The sequence below is a fragment of the Lolium perenne genome, chromosome 7 (assembly GCF_019359855.2).
Source record: "Lolium perenne isolate Kyuss_39 chromosome 7, Kyuss_2.0, whole genome shotgun sequence".
NCBI classification, from domain to species: domain Eukaryota; kingdom Viridiplantae; phylum Streptophyta; class Magnoliopsida; order Poales; family Poaceae; genus Lolium; species Lolium perenne.
The window spans coordinates 143,436,082-143,460,606 of record NC_067250.2 but is presented as its reverse complement, the minus strand read 5'-3'; the positions used below and the strand labels follow the sequence as shown (position 1 = coordinate 143,460,606).

General features: G+C 45.9%; 2 protein-coding genes across 3 annotated transcripts; both read left to right on the top strand.

Annotated features, from left to right (window-relative positions):
* The first annotated feature begins 15,037 nt into the window (after positions 1-15,037).
* On the top strand, positions 15,038-19,582 carry LOC127318634 (uncharacterized). Of its 2 annotated transcripts, XM_051349118.2 has the most exons (7): positions 15,042-15,362; positions 15,453-15,586; positions 16,104-16,314; positions 16,905-17,036; positions 17,637-18,278; positions 18,746-18,922; positions 19,005-19,582. In XM_051349118.2, the coding sequence occupies exons 1-7, from the start codon at positions 15,225-15,227 to the stop codon at positions 19,176-19,178; spliced, it is 1,608 nt and encodes a 535-aa protein (XP_051205078.1). In that variant the 5' UTR covers positions 15,042-15,224; the 3' UTR covers positions 19,179-19,582. The 2 variants fall into 2 exon arrangements, with proteins under 2 accessions (XP_051205079.1, XP_051205078.1); XM_051349119.1 differs by lacking the exon at positions 16,905-17,036 and having other exon boundaries at positions 15,038-15,362.
* A 962-nt stretch (positions 19,583-20,544) lies between these two features.
* On the top strand, positions 20,545-23,506 carry LOC127318725 (uncharacterized). The gene is made up of 2 exons (XM_051349204.2): positions 20,545-21,598; positions 23,028-23,506. Exons 1-2 carry the CDS (start codon positions 21,130-21,132, stop codon positions 23,072-23,074), a joined length of 516 nt encoding a protein of 171 aa, XP_051205164.1. The 5' UTR covers positions 20,545-21,129; the 3' UTR covers positions 23,075-23,506.
* The last annotated feature ends 1,019 nt before the right edge of the window (positions 23,507-24,525 follow it).

Below are 24,525 nucleotides of genomic sequence, written 5' to 3'. Positions count from 1 at the left end.
TTAACCATAAGGTGGTAGATCTCTCTTACTTCAGACAAGACGAACATGCATAGCAACTCACATGAAATTCAACAAAGAGTTGTTGATGGCGTCCCCAGTGAACATGGTTATCGCACAACAAGCAACTTAATAAGAGATAAACTGCATAAGTACATATTCAATACCACAATAGTTTTTAAGCTATTTGTCCCATGAGCTATATATTGCAAAGGTGAATGATGGAATTTTAAAGGTAGCACTCAAGCAATTTACTTTGGAATGGCGGAGAAATACCATGTAGTAGGTAGGTATGGTAGACACAAATGGCATAGTGGTTGGCTCAAGGATTTTGGATGCATGAGAAGTATTCCCTCTCGATACAAGGTTTAGGCTAGCAAGGTTATTTGAAACAAACACAAGGATGAACCGGTGCAGCAAAACTCACATAAAAGACATATTGTAAACATTATAAGACTCTACACCATCTTCCTTGTTGTTCAAAACTCAATACTAGAAATTATCTAGACTTTAGAGAGACCAATTATGCAAACCAAATTTTAGCAAGCTCTATGTATTTCTTCATTATTGGGTGCAAAGTATATGATGCAAGAGCTTAAACATGAGCACAACAATTTCCAAGTATCAAATTATTCAAGACATTTTAGAATTACTACATGTAGCATTTCCCGATTCCAACCATATAACAATTTAACGAAGAAGATTCAACCTTCGCCATGAATACTATGAGTAAAGCCTAAGGACATATTTGTCCATATGCAACAGCGGAGCATGTCTCTCTCCCACACAATGAATGCTAGGATCCATTTTATTCAAACAAAAACAAAAATAAAAACAAATCGACGCTCCAAGCAAAGCACATAAGATGTGACTGAATAAAAATATAGTTTCAGGCGAGGAACCTGATGATGTTGTCGATGAAGAAGGGGATGCCTTGGGCATCCCCAAGCTTAGACGCTTGAGTCTTCTTAAAATATGCAGGGGTGAACCACCGGGGCATCCCCAAGCTTAGATCTTTCACTCCTCTTGATCATAGTATATCATACTCCTCTCTTGACCCTTGAAAACTTCCTTCACACCAAACTTCAAGCAAACTCATTAGAGGGTTAGTGCACAATCAAAAATTCACATGTTCAGAGGTGACACAATCATTCTTAACACTTCTGGACATTGCATAAAGCTACTGGACATTCATGGATCAAAGAAATTCATCCAACATAGCAAAAGAGGCAATGCGAAATAAAAGGCAGAATCTGTCAAAACAGGGGAGAGACTTATATAGGATCTCCCCATTAGGTAGGATCGTAGGATCAACTTAGAGAAATCATACTTTGGCTATGCGAAAAAATCTGAAAATAATTAGCAACATGCATATAGGTTGTATCTACAACTCCAAGAAATTTCAGCTCAAAATCTAATCTACACTTGGAGAAACAAAAAAGACAAATTCTGTTGTGAATAGTGTCAGATCTGGTTGAATAGTATTTCACACTATTCACACCCAGATTTATCTTTTTTTGTCTCTCTGAGTGTATATCGAATTTGAAGTTGCAAATTTTTGGCATTGCATATATAACATAGATGTGTGTTCTCAATTTTTTTCAGAATTTTTGAACATGTTTTGTCTTTGCAAAAAAATAATCTCATAGATCCTATCTAAGATCTGATCCTACCTAAGTCTTCCCCGTCAAAACAGAACAGTTCGTATTGACGAATTTTATCGAGGCACCAGACTTGCTCAAATGAAAATGCTCAAATTGAATGAAAGTTGCGTACATATCTGAGGATCACTCACGTAAATTGGCATAATTTTCTGAGTTACCTACAGAGAAAACAGCCCAGATTCGTGACAGCAAAGAAATCTGTTTCTGCGCAGTAATCCAAATCTAGTATGAACTTTACTATCAACAACTTTACTTGGCACAATAAAACACTAAACTAAGATAAGGAGAGGTTGCTACAGTAGTAAACAACTTCCAAAACACAAAATAAAACAAAGTACTGTAGCAAAATAACACTTGGGTTATCTCCCAAGAAGTTCTTTCTTTATAGCCATTAAGATGGGTTCAGCAGTTTTAATGATGCACTCGCAAGAAATAGTATTTGAAACAAAAGAGAGCATCAAGAGGCAAATTCAAAACACATTTAAGTCTAAAATGCTTCCTATGCATAGGAATCTTGTAAATAAACAAGTTCATGAAGAGCAAAGTAACAAGCATAGGAAGATAAAACAAGTGTAGCTTCAAAAATTTCAGCACATAGAGAGGTGTTTTAGTAACATGAAAATTTGTACAACCATATTTTCCTCTCTCATAATAATTTTCAGTAGCATCATGAGCAAACTCAACAATGTAACTATCACATAAAGCATTCTTATCATAAGTCTCATGCATAAAATTATTACTCTCCACGTAAGCATAATCAATTTTATTAGTTGTAGTGGGAGCAAATTCAACAAAGTGGCTATCATCATATATAGGAGGCATATTGTAATCATGAAAGAAAATTTTCTCCTCAATGCTTGGGGGACTAAAAAGATCATGCTCATCAGAGCAAGCTTCCCCAAGCTTAGAATTTTCCATAGCATTAGCAACAATGGTGTTCAAAGCATCCATAGTAATAACATTCCCATTAGCATGCATATAAAGTTCCATGGGTTTTTTAATTCTCTCTTCAAACACATCATGTCCTAATTCAAGATAAAGTTCATAAAGATCTCTCATATTTTTGTTGTTTTCCATTATGCTTAACTAGTGAAATAAAAACATGCATGATATTATAAAGTAAAACAAGTAACTAATTTTTTGTGTTTTTGATATAGAGTGCAAGACAGTAAATAAAGTAAAACTAGCAACTAATTTTTTGTGTGTTTTGATATAATGCAGCAAACAAAATAGTAAATAAAACTAAGCAAGATAAAAACAAAGTAAAGAGATTGGGAAGTGGAGACTCCCCTTGCAGCGTGTCTTGATCTCCCCGGCAACGGCGCCAGAAATTTGCTTGATGCGTGTGGTTGACACGTCCGTTGGGAACCCCAAGAGGAAGGTGTGATGCGCACAGCGGCAAGTTTCCCTCAGTAAGAAACCAAGGTTTAATCGAACCAGTAGGAGTCAAGAAGCACGTTGAAGGTTGATGGCGGCGGGATGTAGTGCGGCGCAACACCAGAGATTCCGGCGCCAACGTGGAACCTGCACAACACAACCAAAGTACTTTGCCCCAACGAAACAGTGAGGTTGTCAATCTCACCGGCTTGCTGTAACAAAGGATTAACCGTATTGTGTGGAAGATGATTGTTTGCAGAAAACAGTAGAACAAGTATTGCAGTAGATTGTATTTCAGTATAGAGAATTGGATCGGGGTCCACAGTTCACTAGAGGTGTCTCCCCCATAAGATAAATAGCATGTTGGGTGAACAAATTACAGTTGGGCAATTGACAAATAAAGAGGGCATGACCATGCACATACATATTATGATGAGTATAGTGAGATTTAATTGGGCATTACGACAAAGTACATAGACCGCCATCCAGCATGCATCTATGCCTAAAAAGTCCACCTTCAGGTTATCATCCGAACCCCCTCCAGTATTAAGTTGCTAACAACAGACAATTGCATTAAGTATTGCGCATAATGTAATCAGTAACTACATCCTTGAACATAGCACCAATGTTTTATCCCTAGTGGCAACAGCACATCCATAATCTTAGTGGTTTCTGTCACTCCCCCAGATTCACGGAGACATGAACCCACTATCGAGCATAAATACTCCCTCTTGGAGTTACAAGCATCTACTTGGCCAGAGCATCTACTAGTAACGGAGAGCATGCAAGATCATAAACAACTGTTGACTGTCAAAACCCACCGGCGGGCAGCGACGGTCAACACGGTAGAGCCGGGAACAACCTAGAGCTGCGGCTGGCTGAGGTCCCTCCGAGCGACGGCCCGCAAAGCCTTCTGGTCACACGTCCGATGCTGATTGCAAGGGCGTGCCACCTGACCTATACCTGGTCAGGAAGGTGATGGAGATGCCTCGCTTAGTTTCCTGCATGGCATACACGTAAACATTAAATACGAGCCTCGATCGGCTCTCAGGTTATCCTGTGAATCGGCTCAAGGAGCCGATCCACCCATGATTCGTACGGGGTGCACGAATATATGGTGGTCCTGCTTGATCAAGATAAAGCTAATGAGATCTACGACGATTTAGGGTTTTCACCGCATAATCGGATCATCCTACTCCAGGTTGGGCCTCGCGGCCACGCACGGTGATCGTAAGCCGATCCTAAACAAGGCCTAAAAACCAACACGAAGTTGATCCCCGGAACATCCTGTTTAGGACTAGCGAACGACACCCTACGTGCCGCTGGATCCTCCCCCCCTTTGTAAGGCCTAACTATTGCAGATATTAAACTAATCCTTGTAGAACAAGGAGCAATCGTAACGGATCAGATCTACTAAATAATGATCAAGCGGGGTGCCGCCCCCACACCTAAGATAGGTGTGAGGGCGGCTAGACATGCAAGGGTTGCACTACGATAGCATGTTACGCGAAGAACTATGCTAACCCTAACACATCTATGATAACTACGTTGCTCGCCATCAACAAGGCTGGAGTACGAGCAACGCATGAACAACGTGGAGCTTGTCTTTGCCTAGATCGCAAGATGCGATCTAGGCAGCATGTCGCTTACCGGTAGAAACCCTCGAGACGAAGGAGTTGGCGATGCGCCGAGATTGATTTGTTTGGTTGAACGTTGGTTGTTGTTTATTCCATAAACCCTAGATACATATTTATAGTCCAGGGGACTTTCTAATTTAGGCGTGCACCTAACCGTGCACGGGCAAAACTCTAACTAATCGACACGTATCCTAATATATTACAGATACAAGGGCAAACTAGCCCAAACTCAGCATAACAGGCCGATTCACGTAATTCTTCCATGTATATTTCTTTAAGTCCATCTTGATCGCGGCCCACCTCTGACTCGGTCAAATTCTGGTGATAACACATGCCCCCCTGGTTTTGGAATTGGTAATTCCAAAATCACTCTGCTTTCCTTCGTCGGGTCATGTCGTGGCAGAACCGTTGCAGTATCCTTCATCATGATGCCTTGCCTTCTCAACTTCTCCGCGTGACCTGGCAGTTTTTTTTTCTCTTTAGGCACCACTTCCTCGGAAACTGCTGTGGCATTGAATTTCCACTATATCCCCTTTTATTTAACCGCTATGAACAGTTCTCCTCTGCATCTCCTTCGCATTAGCACTCCAAAAGCCCTCCTGCGCCACCATGTCTTCTTCCTCCTCTGCTCCATCGGATCTTTCCAGCCAGTCCTTCCCTTCCCGTGAGCCGACGCCGGAGCCGACCCAGGAGGAAGTCCACGCGGCGAACACCCGCCGCACCATTGAAGCTGGGGAGGAGTCCAGCCACGACTTCTCCGTCTGGTCTGAGGACGATAAGTCCTTGACCGACGGGGAAAGCGACCTCCGCTTCCTCGCCAACGGGGAAACGGAGGAGGAGGAGGAGAGCGATGACGATCGCTTCTCCTGCGACTTCACCTCTTCCGAGGAGGAGGAGGAGCCGGAAGAGGAGGAGGATGACACCTCCTCTGACGAGCCGCCGGCCAAGCGGTTCTGCCCCTGGTCGGGCAACCTCAGCGACTTCGACAGCGACGATGACGCTGATGAAGAGGACGAGGACAATGAGGGCCCGGTCGGCGGCCATTGGAGCGACGACGAGCCCGCCGGAAGCAGCGCCGACAGCGGCGACGACGGCGATGACGAGGGCAGTGACGGCCCGTAGATAGGACCTCTAGAATAGGGCCAGTAGTAGTAGATGGGGCAATGTATCCCCTAGTACTTCCTTTTGAGAGCAATCAGCTCTTTATGTAAGAAATCTCGCCTATCAATGAAGAACTTTCCCCAATTTGATCTTGCCGATTTCCTTTGAGCTCAATTTAGCCGATTCCCTCTCATACTGACCTTTGCCGATTTGTCCCCTTTTTGCCAATGCGTAATGAGCCGATAGCAACGCATCGGTCCTTTAAAATTTACCCTTCCGTCCTTCAACTGATGATTTTGAAATCTGGTGGATAATGTAGAATCTTCAGGGAAGCCTTTGAATTCTTCCAACCAAACCTAATGGTCTTCTTTAATACTCATCATTTGTGAAGAAGGTGGCGACGAAAGACCAGCCGATGGTACCCCAATCGGCTCCTAAACAGAATATCCACCAGGCCTGCTGCCCCCCGAGCCTTACTTGGGGCGAGAATGTCAGAGAGGACGCACCAAAGCCGATCACCTTTCCTCCTTAGAAAGCCGACAACCCCTTCTGTCAATACGGCTGAACTAGCACCAAAGATTGGAAATCCTCGCCAAGAAGGTTCAGGAACCCGGATCGGCCCGAAGCAGCTGAAGAAATTCCCATTGTTTTACTCCCGCGAGGAAGCAGAAGGCACCACAGTTGGCCTGGATTTGGTGGAGACTCGGTAAACCTCGCATAGGCTGTCCAAAATTTTTTTTTACTGGCCGATTTTCTCCTATCGGCCCCAATATTTCGCTGCACACATGTCCTCCTGCACCTGTTCCCATGTTCATCGTGTTTAGGTGCCCCCCGAGCCGAATCTGTTAGGGAATGGCAGATATCGGCTCTGTAATTCGCACGTCGGCTCCTGATAGGATCAAGGACGAACACAAGCAGAACATGTGGTGAGGATAATTTTGGCCGATCGCTGGAATCGGCCTCCATATCTATTGAAGTGTTGACTGAAGGTTCTGTAATGCTCCTTCATAATTTTTTTTGGGGCCGATCACAAGGATCATCCTCGCCCCGTTTGCTCATTGCTTTGCCTCAGCTACATGGTCAGGCCAGTGGATAAAACCAGCTTAACCCTTCCCTTCGTCACGTCGATGCGCTCGCAGTCGTCCAAATTGATACCTGAGAGGGGTTCTTGGCCTGCTGCTTCCCATGCGTTCATGCCAGCCGTTGAAATTTCGGCTGAATCATCGGCCTGGACGACTTCTACCTCATCTCCATCCCACTGTATTATGCATTGGTGCATCGTGGAGGGAATGCAGCAGTTGGCGTGGATCCAATCTCTTCCTAGCAGAACAGCATAAGTGCTCGTGCTATCGACGATGAAGAACGTTGTAGGGATAGTTTTCCTTCCTACGGTCAGATCCACGTTCAGAACACCTTGTGCGTTAGACGCTTGGCCGTTGAAATCGCTCAATGTCACGTTGGTCTTGATTAGATCTGAGCTAGAGCGTCCCAGCCGACGTAGCATAGAGTACGGCATGATGTTGACTGCCGCTCCGGTATCTACCAGCATCTTGTTTACAGGCCTCCCATCGATATATCCTCGCAGGTACAGGGCCTTCAGATGCCGGTAGCTTCTTTCTCGTGGCTTCTCAAAGATAACCGGCCATGGGCCGCAGTCAAGTTGTGCCACAGATGCTTCGTCAAACCCTGGCGCACTGAACTCCGAAGGGAGGATGAATACCATGTTTGTGCCAGCCGATGTTTCATCATCGGCTTTCCTTTGTTTGGGGCGCCACTCCATTTTCCGTGGACGACCCTCTTCGTCCAGGGTTCGCTGAACTTTCGCAGCCAGATCAGGTCGTGCCTTCCTTAACGTATGCAAGTACAACCTTTCGGCTTCCTCCAGGCCGCGCAACCGCTGAACCCTGCGCTTTTGGGAACGGCTGAGTCCGTCAGGGCACCACCTTGGCCGGTGGTACCTGTCTTCTTCTTCTCCCTCGTCTTCTGAATCCTCGAGATCTGCCCAACGAGGTGACTCAGCGCGTTTGCTTTGTGGCGGGAGAGGCCCTAGGCGCTTGAACACAGACACGTTGGCTGCCTCCTTCTTCTTCTGGTTGCATTCTGGGCAATTGCCGATTGTGGGCAATCGGCTCATTCCTGAATCCCAGCAGTGTCTGAAGAAAGGGCAGTCCCAGTGCCTATCGTTGTCGTCTTGCTCCCTTGATTTTTCTGTGGCACGGCGCTCGTGCTCCTCCTCATCGCGATCATGCCGACGATGTCTTCTGGCTTCTCTAGCCAGACGATCTCTCTCATCATCATCGGTGGATCGTCGGCGTTGGTCATACTGACTCACATACTTGTTGAGGAAGTGATCAGAGAGGGGTCGCTGATATCTCATGTTCTTCACTTCTCCCTCTGTGACGTAGCGCTTGCCATCATGACGGAGCCGATCGCGTGGAGCGGCCTCCTCTGTGTCCTTGCTACGAGAGCAGCTGCCCTCGTCTCCATCTTTGCCAAAGTAGTTCCCAGGTCCTACCATGTTGATGCTGAACGAGGATCCTGGCTGGCAACCTTCAGAGTAGGTGCACTCCACCATGTTAACGGCGGGGAAGGGCTGGGTGTCGACCTTCATGGCGTATTGGTTGAAAATTAGACGCCCTTTTTCTATCGCCGCTTGGATGTGCTGACGCCATACCCTGCAGTCGTTGGTGGCATGGGAGAGCGAGTTGTGCCATTTGCAGTATGGCTTTCCGTTCAGCTCTTGCACCCTGGGGAATTTGAGACCTTCAGGAATCGTCAACTGTTTCTCCTTGAGCAGGAGGTCGAAGATTTGCTCAGTCTTGGTCACGTCAAAATCAAATCCCCTGGGTGGGCCTGGTGGCTTTACCCATTTGCAGGACACGGGGGTTCCTCCCCGAGTCCATTCAGCCACTGCTACCTCTTGGTCTCCCGCAGGAACTTCGTCTTCCTCTCGCATCGACCGGGACTATCGCACGCTTGAACTTGTCTTGGTACAGGTCCGAGTGGCGCTGTTCATATGCCGATAGTTTCTGAACCATGTGCGCCGATGAGGGATAATCTGCTTGGGAGGCCATGTCCTTGAGCTGTGTTGCAAGGCCTGCTACGCCAACTCGATTGCTTCTTTTTCAGTTATACGAACCGAATAACATCGGTTCCTAAGATTCCTGAAGCGCGGATGTATTCTGTCACGCTTTCTCCGCGCTTCGACGTAGTTGTGCTAGATCGGCAATGCCAGACTCGGAAGCCTCTGAATGGTACTGCATATGGAACTGCTCTTCCAACTGCTTTCAAGTCCGGATGGAGTCTGGTGGCAAAGAGGTGTACCATCCGAAAGCCGATCCCGTGAGGGACTGTGAGAAGAGCCTCACGCGTAGTTGATCCGACACTGAAGCCGGTCCTAGTTGCGCCAAATATCGGCCCACGTGCTCGATGGAGCTGGAACCATCTGATCCACTGAATTTGGAGAAATCAGGGAGCCGATATTTGGGTGGTAGCGGGATCATCTCGTAGTCGTCGGGGTACGGCTTGGAATAGCCGATTGCCCTCCTTTTCGGCACCATGCCGAACTGGTCTCTCGCATGGTACCGATCTGATCCGCTGTGTCTGGCTGCAGGAGTTGAACTCTGAAGATTCGCCGGGGTGGCGTACTTAGCCAGCCACGTTTGCTTTTCCAGCTTCCGAGCCAACTGCAGGAGCTGAGCTCGGAGGTTCGTCGGGGTGGCGTACTTAGTTAGCCACGTGCGCTTCTCAAGCTCGTCGCCGACGTCCCTCCTGTTTTCCCGAAGTCCCTGATGTTGTGGCCTGGTTTGTGAGTGCCCAGTTGCCACAATCTGGCACATACGTGCACGTGTACCCGTGAGGGATCTCCTTAGGCGCCTCAGGCAAGAACTGGTAGTCACTAGGGTCACCACCAATCTTGTAGACGACGAATGCCGGTGTAGCCGGCACTTCTGGTGCTGCCATCGCATATGGCAGCGGTGGACGGGACTGGAGTGGCAACTCTCCTTGATGCGTCCCGAGAGCTGGTCCTGACAGCGAGTACTGGTGCCTCATGATCTCCTGGATCACGCGAAGAGCGACACGCTCCAACGTGTTGACCAGGTTCTCAGAGTGACGGTGTAGCGAGTGAGCCACCAAGTAGTTGATCTCCTGCCGCAGGGACCTGGTGCGTTCCTCCGACGGGGCAGAGAGGTCTTTCCCATCGAGTGCACCTTGCGGTGAGAACCCCTTCCATCTGATGCCATGTGAACGGGTTCTCTGAAAAGAGCCGATGAGGTCGGCTTCGAGGGTGACTTTGATCTCGTCATACCTCTTCTTGAGCTCGTCGGGCAGCTCCTCGTAGGTGACTGGCGTGCCGTCCGCCATCTCAGATGTAGATGGCGATGTGGTTGATGTAGAAGCTCGTCCCACCGGGCGTGCCAGAATGTGTTGACTGTCAAAACCCACCGGCGGGCAGCGACGGTCAACACGGTAGAGTCGGGAACAACCTAGAGCTGCGGCTGGCTGAGGTCCCTCCGAGCGACGGCCCGCAAAGCCTTCTGGTCACACGTCCAATGCTGATTGCAAGGGCGTGCCACCTGACCTATACCTGGTCAGGAAGGTGATGGAGATGCCTCGCTTAGTTTCCTGCATGGCATACACGTAAACATTAAATACGAGCCTCGATCGGCTCTCAGGTTATCCTGTGAATCGGCTCAAGGAGCCGATCCACCCATGATTCGTACGGGGTGCACGAATATATGGTGGTCCTGCTTGATCAAGATAAAGCTAATGAGATCTACGACGATTTAGGGTTTTCACCGCATAATCGGATCATCCTACTCCAGGTTGGGCCTCGCGGCCACGCACGGTGATCGTAAGCCGATCCTAAACAAGGCCTAAAAACCAACACGAAGTTGATCCCCGGAACATCCTGTTTAGGACTAGCGAACGACACCCTACGTGCCGCTGGATCCTCCCCCCCCCTTTGTAAGGCCTAACTATTGCAGATATTAAACTAATCCTTGTAGAACAAGGAGCAATCGTAACGGATCAGATCTACTAAATAATGATCAAGCGGTGCCGCCCCACACCGAATATAGGTGTGAGGGCGGCTAGACATGCAAGGGTTGCACTACGATAGCATGTTACGCGAAGAACTATGCTAACCCTAACACATCTATGTTAACTACGTTGCTCGCCCTCAACAAGGCTTCAGTACGAGCAACGCATGAACAACGTGGAGCTTGTGCTGCCTAGATCGCAAGATGCGATCTAGGCAGCATGTCGCTTACCGGTAGAAACCCTCGAGACGAAGGAGTTGGCGATGCGCCGAGATTGATTTGTTTGGTTGAATGTTGGTTGTTGTTTATTCCATAAACCCTAGATACATATTTATAGTCCAGGGGACTTTCTAATTTAGGCGTGCACCTAACCGTGCACGGGCAAAACTCTAACTAATCGACACGTATCCTAATATATTACAGATACAAGGGCAAACTAGCCCAAACTCAGCATAACAGGCCGATTCACGTAATTCTTCCATGTATATTTCTTTAAGTCCATCTTGATCGCGGCCCACCTCTGACTCGGTCAAATTCTGGTGATAACAACAACACATAGACATAACTTTGATAATCAACATAACAAGTATTCTCTATTCATCGGATCCCAACAAACGCAACATATAGAATTACAGATAGATGATCTTGATCATGTTAGGCAGCTCACAAGACCCGACAATGAAGCACAATGGGGAGAAGACAACCATCTAGCTACTGCTATGGACCCATAGTCCAGGGGTAGACTACTCACACATCACTCCGGAGGCGACCATGGCGGCGTAGAGTCCTCCGGGAGATGAATCCCCTCTCCGGCAGGGTGCCGGAGGCGATCTCCTGAATCCTCCGAGATGGGATTGGCGGCGGCGGCGTCTCAGTAAGGTTTTCCGTATCGTGGCTCTCGGTACTGGGGGTTTCGCGACGGAGGCTTTAAGTAGGCGGAAGGGCAGGTCAAGAGGCGGCACGAGGGGCCCACACCACAGGGCCGCGCGGCCAAGGGGGGGGCCGCGCCGCCCTAGGGTGTGGCCACCTCGTGGCCCCACTTCGTCTCCTCTTCGGTCTTCTGGAAGCTTCGTGGCGAAATAGGACCCTGGGCGTTGATTTCGTCCAATTCCGAGAATATTTCGTTACTAGGATTTCTGAAACCAAAAACAGCAGAAACAGAATCGGCACTTCGGCATCTTGTTAATAGGTTAGTTCCAGAAAATGCACGAATATGACATAAAGTGTGCATAAAACATGTAGATAACATCAATAATGTGGCATGGAACATAAGAAATTATCGATACGTCGGAGACGTATCAGAGGGTTCCGGAGGAGAGCAAGCATAGACCTATCGAGTAGTAGTAGTATCCAAGCAGTACGAACTCTTAGTACTTAACTGCTCGAGGAGAATAAATGTATAACCTAGTAAGACTCTTATATTGTAAGTTGAGTCGGGTTCGCCTCGAACCCAGGAGGATTCCTCTTAGGACCCAAGAGGAACTCCGAGATGATATGTACATGTTGCTTGTAATAATAAATGAATGAGTTATGGACCTGCTATGTTCTGTTGTACTACTCTGAGGGATGTAATATTTGCGGATTGGTACTTCGTGAATGTTATATCAACGACTGGCATACTACAACATGCAGTGGTATGCAGGGTCACCACAAAAACCCTAAATAAACCAGCCTCTGTCCATGAAAAGCTCCGTCACCATCGCCATCGTCCAGACAAGTTTCGGGGGCCAGAAGTTCCTGTTCCGGCACCCTGCCGGGATGGGGATTGACCCCCGGAGCCATCTCCATCGACTCCACCACCTCCACTTCGACTCCATGATGGTTCGTGAGTAGTCCCCCCTTGGACTACGAGCTCTCGGTTGTAGCTAGTTGGTACTCTCTCCCATGTACTTCAATACAATGATCTCATGATCTACCTTACATGATTGAGATCCATATGGTGCAATCGGTGACGAGGGATTAACTCGTCAATGCCTACAGATTGTAGACTTAGGGTTTCGTAAGAAGTAGAGGGCAAGTAGATTTCGAAGGTTCAGCCGACAAAGGTGCTCGACTCAAGATTACGGTGGTTTTGGTGGCCAAGATTTCGATCCCTCGTTTCTCCCTCGGCTCCCCTTTATATAGGAGGTGGAGCCGAGGATTTTCGTGTCGTACAAGTTACAAACTATCCGAGGCGCATTGGGACTTTCCTATGTTGATATAAGATTCCTACTACAACTCTACTTTGCTTATCCGAAGATCTCTGGGCTTCTGGGCCTCCAAAACTTTGGGTCCGTGGGCTTCATGCCCTCTTTATATAACTAGGGTACTTTATTCGGCATGCCTGCTAGACATACCCATGTCAATCGGTGTTCTGTTTGTTGGGATACGATAAATTGTGGAATTGTGATCATATTGTTCATCATATTATCATACTACTGTTATTTAAGAATCTTGCATGCTCTCTGGTACTTATAGTTACCCTGATAAAGTAGTTGCATGTATCTCCAAGAGGGACTATTTATGCTCGATAGTGGGTTCATGCCTCTAGTTTTCCGGAAGAGTGTGAATAACTTCTAAGATTGTAGATGTGCTGTTGTTACTAGGGAGAAAACAACAATGTTTTGTCTAAGGATAATTCTATACCTTACACATATTGCTTAATGCGATAATCTGTTGCTTGCAACTTAATACTGGAAGGGGTTCATATGATAATCTGAAGGTGATTATTAGTCATAGACGCAGTTGGATTACGGTCTATGTATTATGTTGTAATTCCCAATTAAATATTACAATAACCGTTATCTTATCATAGCATGCATTGTCATGCCCTCACAATTATCAATTGTCCAGCTGTAATTGGTTCACCCAACACATGTTAATTGGAGAGTTACCACTAGTGCAGATAGCTGGGAACCCCGATCCTTCTGTCATCATCATTGCTCTACAATCAACTACGCACTGGAATATTTTCATGTGCCATCTCCTTTGTGTTACTGCTACCGCTGCTGTGTTACTATTGCTATTGCTCTCATATTACTGCTGCTTTCACATCACCCCTGTTACTAGTGCTTTTCCAGTGCAGCTGAATTGACAACTCCGTTGTTTAGGTATCTCCCCTTGTGTCAAATCAATAAATTTGGGTTTTACTTCCCTCGCAGACTGTTGCGATCCCCTATACTTGTGGGTCATCAATGATTCACGGGCACAGGGGGGGTTAGGGGGGTAGGACATTCGAGGGAGGTCAGTGTAGTGAGTCAGTGACACACTTCTACAGTCAACAACTCAGTATCTGCCCGACGAGCAATGGATGTCACAAAATCATGGCCACAGTTAGGGCATATTATGGAGGAATGAACTTACATGTACCGTTTAGAGTTTGAAAAGAGGACGAAGAATCCATGAAGATGATGAAATTGCGAGATCTAGGGATGGGTGAGCAACAGAAAAAGAACCCGACGTCCAAGACATCATGTACCAGGTCACCTAACTGTGTAGCTGTTGCATTAACTAGTCAGGGCAAAGGTAGTTTGCGAGCCAGCGCAATGAATAATGTGAAGTTGTGGGGCCTAGCGCTGCAGACCATGCTTTATAAAATGGGCATACGACAAGGAATGCCACCCGATACCGAAGATCTCAACGCACATGCACGTCCAAAAAACAGGCTCCCCTAAGACAATGTACAATGGAAGATGTTTAGAGAGATAATTAAAAAGCAAATAAGCTTTTAAAGAACGAATGCCTCGCAAATTTGATTCGGTTCCGGAGTGTATATGCTCCACCATCCAAAAAATATACTTTCAATTGTCATGAAATTACAACAATTTTATTTTGCATATACATCTCGACAAAGTATGTGCGTTCGTATAATTTCACGAAAAAAAATCCTATTCAATGTAAGACAAAACATGACTCAGAAAAGACTTAATTTTATCTCTAGTTTTTCTCTTTTTGGACAGCCCAAACGGCAAGATAATTTTTTCATGTAAAGACTTTATGCGCATGCAACATGTGGAGATGCACACCAATTTTTCGTTTGAATTTTTTTAATATTTTAAAATGTGTTAAAGAGGCGTTTAAAAAAGGGAGCATACACCCAAGAGCCACTTATTTTTATTGTAGAGATGCCTAATTAAGCCCATGCTTTGTAGAAATAATAAAAAATGGTGCTTAGGAGAATTTGATTTATTATTACCTAGTCGTGGGGAAAAAATTATCGAGCCAACGCGGATCCCGAAAGTTCAAAATTGTAGAACCCCGGGAGAAAAGGAGGGAAACCCAAAATTCCCCCAAAATTTCGGACGCCTCCGGAATCTTCTCGTCCTCTCCTCGCTTCCCCCGCCCCGCCGCCGAATCTCGCCGCCGATCTCTTCGCTGCGCCCACGTCGTCTTCGGAGCTTCGTTCCTCCCAATCCCGCGGCAGATCCATGCCGGTGGAGGGGATGGACAAGGTGGTCGCGACGGTCAGCGGCTACCACGGCGACGAGCGGCACAGGCTCGTCAAGCTCATCTCGGAGACCGGCGCGAGCTACGTCGGCGCCATGAGCAGATCAATCACCCACCTGGTAATGCTGTCCGCAGCGTGTTTGTTCCCAATTTCCATTCTACCCCGTTGATTTGCGTTGTTTAAATCTGACGGATCCTTCCTGGGTTAGGTTTGTTGGAGGCTTGAGGGGAAGAAGTATGACATCGCGAAGAGGCTTCAGACAATCGTCGTGAGCCACCGGTGGTTCCAGGACTGCCTCAAGGAGGGGAGGCGCCTCCCTGAGGGTCCCTACATGTTTGAAAGGTAACCAATTTCTTCGACTGTTGTTGTGATGCAATTGTACATGTAGCCGGTAATTACATCTGTTGTGTGAACGAATGAACCAGTTAAGAAATTTTACAGGGAAATATGAAAAATGGGACTAAAGAATTATATCCAGAGGGAGCTTTTTTCTGATTTCCATGTGTAAGTTTGTAGCAGCAACTTTGCTGTGACAAAATGATGCACATTGCTCTAGACATTCCTATTCCTGCTGGCTTTGTTTCCAAGTTCACATAAGTATGATTTAACCAAGTAACAGCGTAATGGTCATCTACAGCAGTGTCTTTGACATAGATACTTACAATTCTTAATGCATTCGTTAACTGAAGCCTTGTAAAGTACTCCCTCCGTTCCTTTTTAATTGACTCGAATTTAGTACAAGTTTGTACTAAATTCGAGTCAATTAAAAAGGAACGGAGGGAGTAGCATCAAGCTATTTCTTAACATTGAACTATTTACTATGTCATTCTCAGAAAATCTTGTTGTGCTTGATTTTCAGTGGTGAAGAAGCAGGGTCAGTCCCAGAGCTTCCTGCTCTGCCAGTGTCAGGCAAGCGGTCCAAGATAAATGCATCCATGGAGGATCGATGTTTGAAAGAGTTACCTACTGATTTCTGCAGTACTTCCGATGCCAGGGATGTGGTCAAGATTGATGATTCAGATTCTGATTTTGAGCTTCAGGGATGGTTGGATTCATCCCTATTAAAAGAAGTAAGAGCCTGATTCGGTTTGCGAGTTCAATCCCTCGATTCTCCATTTAGTATTTAGGTTTTACATTTCACCCATTTGATTCTTTTTTACACAGCTCAGATAACAAATACATCACTGTTTAGTATCCATATTCTCTAAGTATTGCTGAAACTTGACCTGGTTGCTAGGTAAAGGTTGTCCTTGTGATGACAGATCATTTGGCAGGCATGTTCAATACACTAAGATATTGTACTTACTTTCTATAACTAGAAATAACGAAATGAATTAGTAATTAAGTGATTGCTTCTAACGTTTTCGTAAAAGTCCACCCTGCAAGTAAGTTAGGGCCTGAATGTGATGTGAAATTTTCGTAAATATAATTAGAACCTGACCTTGTATCTGCATGTGAAATACGCAAGTTCTAGTACTTAGTGGTTTCTGTATCGTTTCATCTAAGCTGTTTATTGAGTTCCTAAAGTAGAAAAATGGGATACTTTGTCAACACTGACATTACATGTTTAAAAAGGACGTACCCAGTGCTGAGAGCTCCCGCACTGACATTACATGTTTATACTGTAAATTTCCTGATGGAGCTTGGTTGCCTTATTCAGAATTTTGTCGTTCCCGGGAATTCTAAGAACATCCGTTCACGAGATGTTAAAGGAGGAAAAAAACGTTTAAAACGTGACAAGTCGACTGATAAAGATATTCTACATCACCGAGACAAAGCTCCAGGTTTTATGGTAGTATGCAACTCATACTCTATTAGAACTGTTGTGAAATAAATTAATTTGTCTCGTTTTAGCCTGATGAACTTTTGATTTCATTTTGCGCTGTCCTAAAGTTAGGTCTTCATTCTGTTTATGAACCTATCAATATTTTGTTATAAAGCTAAGACCTGAATCCCAGTCCTGTCTACATAAGGACCTGTCAATTCTTGACACTGGAAAAGCACCTGAGTAAAGCGTTATTGTTATCCAGATGACCTCGAATTTGTATGAGTTACATTTACACTCCCAAGACGAGAAAGTCCTGGCGTGATCTTTGATGAGTAGATACAGGGGCAGAGCTAGGGAAATGAGCTGCCAGGGTCATGTACTACATGTGCATCTGGAGTATATGTTAAACCGATGGTGTCACTAGCTTAGCACAAGCACCATCTCCTTAAGTATTTTTTGGAGCTACCCGGTGTCAATTTACACCGCTCCTTGAATGTTGCTCCGCCCCTGAGTAGATATTAGAAACTAGTGGATGACCTTCTATTCCAATTTGTTTTGCTGTCCCTTGTGGTGACCGTTTCAGTCTCAGCTGTCGACTTACACATATATCTTATGAAAATACAGATAAGCGAAGGGCTTCCTGCATCAAGGTATTCTTCATCTCGGAGCACATCAAAGCAGAAGGGAAATGTGTCACGTCTCCTACATAATGAGGCTGCTAGCCGGATGGGCAAAACAAACGATCCTTTGGGAAAGGAATCACGAAGCAAGCATGCACGCTATCTGATGGAACTATCTGATGATGATAGTTTGACAGACAGCTTTGAGAAACCACAAACGTTAGATACTCTGAGTACAGAAGCTCGGAGAAAAATAAGGAGCACGAATGCTTCATCATCATATCGGCAATCTACCTTGGAAAGTATTTATGGGTATTCTGAAACTAGTATGCATGATTACGATTCAGCAAAGAGTGAAGAACAAGGAAATATTGGATTGGGTGAGAGAGCAGGAGGCTTGCAACCTGGTGATTTGTCTGTAGATGAACCATCATTCTGTACTCAGGAGCAAAGTAACCTTGACATCGCAGCTGATGATGAGAAGGGAGATGGTGAGAAGCTTGCTATGGAAGAACCATCCAGGGCGCAAAGACAGGCAGAACTTTCATGTGTCATTTGCTGGACCGATTTTTCTTCCACAAGGGGCATCTTACCATGTGGACATCGGTTCTGTTTTTCATGCATCCAAGGATGGGCAGATTGTCTGGTATGTCGCTTCAACATAAATTGTTTAGTTCAATTCATTTTTTTTAAATGTGCCTGTATTGTGATCTGTTGCACACAAATATTTCGAGATATATCTGTTGCTCTACTGTACAACCCACTAGGTATGTTCTTAGTGCTTTGTATGGCACTGTGTATTCAGGACAGCAGTATAGCACTTCATCCTGATTCAAATAAATGTTACTACCAATTTATTAGATCAGAAATTGAACATACGGTTACCATATCATTGAGTAGTGGGATTTAGATGTTCATTTTTTTTGTATGTTTGAGCGGACATCTGTAGTTCTGGATATTAAACTCTCAGCATTTCTTGAGCAAAACCAATTGGTCAATGTCAGCAAAGACCTATGCTTGTAGCTGGCTATTTTCTTTGTCCGTTCACTAATTTCAATCGGAAATTAGTTGTTGCAGAAACTGCTGCTTACACACTTGCATCTTCTGTTTCAGTCCTCTAGGGGAAAGGTCTCAACATGCCCTCTTTGCAAAGCCATTTTCTCCTGGATCAGCAAGGTGGACGAGGCTGGCACGTCAGATCAGAAGATATACTCGCAGACCGTTCCTTGCGGAGCTTCAACTGGCATTTTCATATTTGCAGATGAAGGCTACGACCTTCCTGGACCATCGGTGAGCTCTTATTCCACTATGCATCGCTACTGCTTGACGTACTTGTGTTTTCCACTGCTCACCTGTCAAACCCGATGTGCAGTCTACCGAAGGGGCCTGCTTCCAGTGCCACAGCCGTGAGCCCGAAGACCTTCTACAGAGCTGCCAGGTCTGCCGGGCACAGTGGGTGCACAGCTACTGCCTTGATCCTCCACTGTTTCCGTGGACGTGCATACATTGCCGAGATCTGCGGAGGATGTACCAGCGCTATCGCTAGTTGGAGATCTGGAAATTCGGTCGTCTTGAACGCTTGGTTCTTGGTATCAGTGTGCTGCCGGATATTATTGGGGTAGCCTCATTCGAAGGGATATGTTGCCCGAGTTGATAGTGAACTTGCTTCCGGCATTATTTTCTGGTGACACTGAGAAGTGGAAAAAAAAGTGAGAACTGTGAATAAATGGTACAGGCAGCGTGCCCAAAGCTATTTTAGTACTGTGCTTATATGCTTGTAAGGTTAACTGTTACACTTCGTTGTGTAATGGAGACGATACATTATAGACCCAGTCATGTCATCCGTGTGCACGCCATTAGTGCGTGGAAAGGCTATCTAAACCAGCATTTGCCCGTTATTGTTATATAAGAACCAGTGTTTCTATGGTCACCTTGCTGACAAGATTTTTACACCCGGTCCTTGTATGCTTATTCTACCATGTACTGCTGGTTGCTCTTTCTTCTTCCATAAGATTCTTACTCAAGCATTCTTGGAAAAGGTTGTTACACATGCTTTTTAATTATCTGGAGAAAATCATGTTTCATCATGCTTTAATATGTCAATTTTGGAAAAGTAGATAGTTACAATGAAGCAACAGTGTCTCTTAGAAAACCTTTGTAAACAACAATATGTGGTACTCATTGCTCTTACAGACTGGTTGCTCTCTATTCCATAAGATTCTTGCATAAACATTCTTGAAAAATATTATTCTTAGTGAAGCAACAGTATCTCTTCGAAAACCTTTGTAAACAACAATATGCGGTACTCCTACAATACTTACACTTACATACATGCTTTTACAAGCTGTTATACAGTACTCCCTCCCTCCGTTCAGAAATAAAAAATATTTTAGAAACTTCAAAGTGAACAAGATACACACCATAGTGAGTGAATCTGCACATTAAAAATAGACTAGGTACACACTAAATAAATAAAATATATAAAAGCTAAAACATCTTATATTTGTGAACGGAGGGAGTAGTATATATTGTATGCACGTGCACAAAATTCTGAGGACAAGTAGCTATATTTGTGAAACGACAACGGCCTACCAGAGCTGTGCAATCAGTCAGATAGATAAGCTCAACATTTCATATACAAACTCCACTAAAAATAAAAACACCATATAAAAAAAAAACTCCACATAAACCGACCACGTAAAATTTGCACACAATGTACACATCCAATGGACCACGAGCAACATGGACAGCGACGACACCCGAAAACGAAAACTTGGGTTGCAAGGACCCGACACGTGCCACGTCGGACAGCGGCCGATGATCCAGTCGTGCAAGGATCCGTTCCTCCCAGCCGATTGGGCCACCGCGCACCATCTCGGCCGTCCATAACCGCAACACGGCCGGTGGTTTCTTCTCCTAGCCTCACGCTTCCCTCGTCCCGTCCCGGCCCTGGACTGGATCCCGACTCTATTTCTTCCGATCCTTTTCCTCCTCCCCACCCACCCAAGATCCGGATCCGGAGCCCGGACTTCTCTCCAGATTCTCGCACTAACAAATCTACTTAGTTCTATAGACTTGATAATCGTCTCTGTACCTTCTTCTCCTTGTTTATAATCCTTCACAAATCGTACCCGTCCTCCTCGAGCTTCCTTTTTTGCAGAAACAAGAAATTTGGGGGTGTTTCTTGCCGGTTCTGTTCTAGGTCCTCTCATGGCCAATTGATTGGCTCACCAATTTCGTGTTCCAGTGTGCGTGGAGTGGGGAGTTCCAGCAACAAGTGGTTGGGTTTCTTGTGAGCAACTCTAATTTTTCGTTGCTTTCCCCTTCCCTACACCTTTTTACAGAAGAAACAAGCAACCGGTTTTCCGAGCAATTTTTGCCCCCCTTGATCAAGCCCTATCCCTTACTAATTTCCGGCGGAGAATATATTATCGGATCTTCTTCCGCCCAATTTTTACCCGGATCGTAAAACGAATTCTTTACATTCTTTTCCGGCAATGGCGATGTCGCTGAGCCGCTTCTCCAACTGGATATGGCCGGGGAGCAGGACCCGCGAGCTGCCGGCGGGGAGCACGGTCCCGGCCACCGGGCTGTTCCCGGACTCTCCGTCCGGGTACCGGGAGCCCGACGCCGCCAGGCTCCCGAGCTCCGCCGGGGGCGCGCGCCCGCGGAAGGGCAGGACACGCCGGCCCGGCCGCGGGGAGTCCGGGATCGACAGGGAGCACGACATGGTCATCGTGCCCTCCGACGGCGGCGGCGGCTACTTGTCGGACTCCGACTCCGACGGCTCCGAGTGGTCCATCGGCTGGCTCGAGCCGCAGGCGCCCGACATGCAGAGCGACGGGGACTCTGAGGGCAGCTTCGCCGTCCTCGTGCCCTGCTATCGCCGCGGCCGCGTCGAGCAGCCTGGGCGGTCCGACGGCCGTTTTCCTGGTCACGGTGGTCTTGCCCGCGGCAATCAGACAGGTGAGCGTTCTCTACCCTGTAGTGCTACTATATGTTTCTCTTCTTGCTCTAAATGCTTCTACTACTTTGTAGTATCACAAATTAGGCAAGACATTTAACCTGTGTAATTGAACTGTTAGCATATACTCAAGTCCAAAATCCAGAATCCAGACCTCGAATTGTGTTTTTATGCTTTGCAGCAAAAAAAATTTGTTTCCATTCGATCATGGCAATATATAACAACTTTAATCTGGTTACATTGAACTATTCGATGGAACACTTGCATTACTAAAGAAGGAAATGAATCACTAGGGCTGTGAAGTTGTAACCATGGATGTTTGCAGGAACATCATCAACTAGATAATTGCCATAGGTGTCTCCTGTCGAGAGCCATGGGCAGAGCCTCTGTTTTTATGAAACCACTGTGTAGTCGTTATCCTACAGTAGGACCTACTTGTGCTCTCTGTTACATGTGAATGATGGTGGCATTTGCCTGAAAGTACCTAATCTCGGTATATTGTTTTTGTAGTATCTCTCTTTCTGCAGCACACACCAACTATTTGCCATATTGGTGTGATTAATCGGTTGTCGACTCTGTTTAATATCTTTGAAACCCTTTATTTGTTCATGCATGAATCTCCAGTTTTGTCTGTTCTTGTTTAACATATGCCGCCGTAGAATTATCTGCTCTGAGACATGTAGCAGTTCATGATTTCCTTGGCCGTTGTTCTGGATACCGTCTACCTAATTTCTATATGTATGGGCGTGGTCCTACCATAGGTCTTAGTTATGGCTAATTAGTGCGTTAGCATTTACCCCGTTCCTGCACCTATCGTGGGAGCTAAAGATGAACATCACATGCTTGGGCAATAAATGTTTCTGCTATATGCTCTGACTTCATTCTTCATTCAGTTATGTATCCATATAATGATAGTACTAGTAGTTAGGAAAGAAACAACTGTGACTAATATTCTATAAGATGGCAAAGTTCCTTTTTTGCAAAGATGCTACCTAATCAGCACTCAAGATTACCTCAAGGGCTTATCGGTTTGGCAGGTCATTTCCTTGAGCAAGTAAATAGTCAGACTTGATAATATCCTTTGATGCTACTTTCTTTATCTGTTTGGCAATTATGTATTCTCTCTCAATCTTTAACCTAGTATCACAGACTTGGTGGCATTTTGTGTGATCATGAATATGGGTAACCATGGCTGCCTGCTCGAAATGAATTGTGTAAAGGTTTCCTGCCTGGTTCTTTTATTGCAATGCAGTTGTTCTGTAACTAATTTTGTTCATGTAAATCAAGTTGTTCGCGAGAAGTGATGTTGCCTCCCAAATATATAGTTATGTCTTTTAATCCTCTCTACTGTTTTGTTCAATACTTGCATGATATCAGACACGATTACTGTTTATATCACTGATGAGTTTCTTTCTTGTTTTTGACTGGCAGGTGGCAATAATTTTGTAGATGAATGGCTTTCTTCCCTTCAGAATTGATGTCTTCGTTCTTTGCTGGTTTCGCTGTATATAGTATTGGTCCCCTGGTCTACCGTATTCACCATTTGTGTATATATATCGATGAAGGAAGAGATAAACCCAAAATAACAAAAAAGAGAAGAGGAGAAGAGCAAGATGGGTATTGTTAAAAGCAGCAATGCATAGGGTGTTTACTTCCCGAGGTTTCAAGGCTATGGTGCTATTCTGAGAAGAGTCATGAACAACATGAGATGCGTGTTGCTGAAAAGTTATTACATATGCTTTCTTATAACAATTGGATCTACAAATTTCTAGAGTACTCTTAGTTCCACTTGATTCTGAACTTCGAAACTACTTACATAAATAACGTTGGTGTGCCGTTGTGGCGTTTGTATCGTGATTCTTCTGTATATAATTATGAATATAAAAAATGGGCTCTTTTGAGTTTCTGCATTTCTTCTGTATATAAACCATTGCCTGTTTGTGAAGGCCAGTCCAACACTATGAAGTGCTTTCGCTATTATTTGCCGCCGATGTATAAATGCCAATCTCTGGAAAAGAAGAACCTCTTCAGCTTGCTGCACTAATGTCTTTGTGGATGTTCGTTGCTAGGAAAACTCTCAGTTGAACTCAGCGGCACATGAACCGGGCAGATGGCACACTTCTATTGGCTTTAGCTTTTCACGATTGGACCACAATAGCAGTTGTCGTTTTGTGACCGATGGAAAATACGACTAGAAATACATCACTGCGGGACCATGAATTAGAGCGCCATTTTTTTTATGCGAACAAGCAGCCTACGGCGGCGGCAAGAGCAACACAAGCGATGGCGGCGGCCGCTCTCCTTCGACGGCGGTTTCTGGTCTCTCTCCCCTCTCATTTTCTCCACATGGCATCCCGGCGAGGTTGCTCTGTGCTCCATCAGAGTTGTGAGTTTGCCGCACTGCAGCAGAGCTCGGACAACACCGTGGACGGCATAGGTGCTGAGCTCGAGCATCTCGAGTGTGCTACGCTAGGTGAGCCTCGCGGATTGGACAACCACAGTGCAGGCGGCGACGAGAAAACGCGCAGAGATGGCGACCAGCGACGGCGCGTAGACTGAGGAGAGCCCCGCGGGACGACGATTAGCACGATGTGCTAGATCTGGCAGCTGATGTGCCACGCCGTCGGCACCACGCAAGTTGCCACCCACGGCACCATGCGCGCTCTACCCTACTCCAACTGCTCTTCCTCCGACCCCGGCGACGGCGCAATGGAATTGTGCGGCGTGTGCCCCTGTTCCCTCTGCCCCAGGTGCCGTTCCAGCAGTCGCCATCGTGTCTATGCGCCGCGTAGATCTGACAAGCCAGATATGACAGGCATCATCGGTGCCCTCTGCTGCCGCCTTCGGCGCTTCCACCGCCGTCGACGCTCTTGCTCCTGTTGTGCTTCGTCGGTGTTTCTTCTGCCTGCGACACGAGCCTGCCATCGGC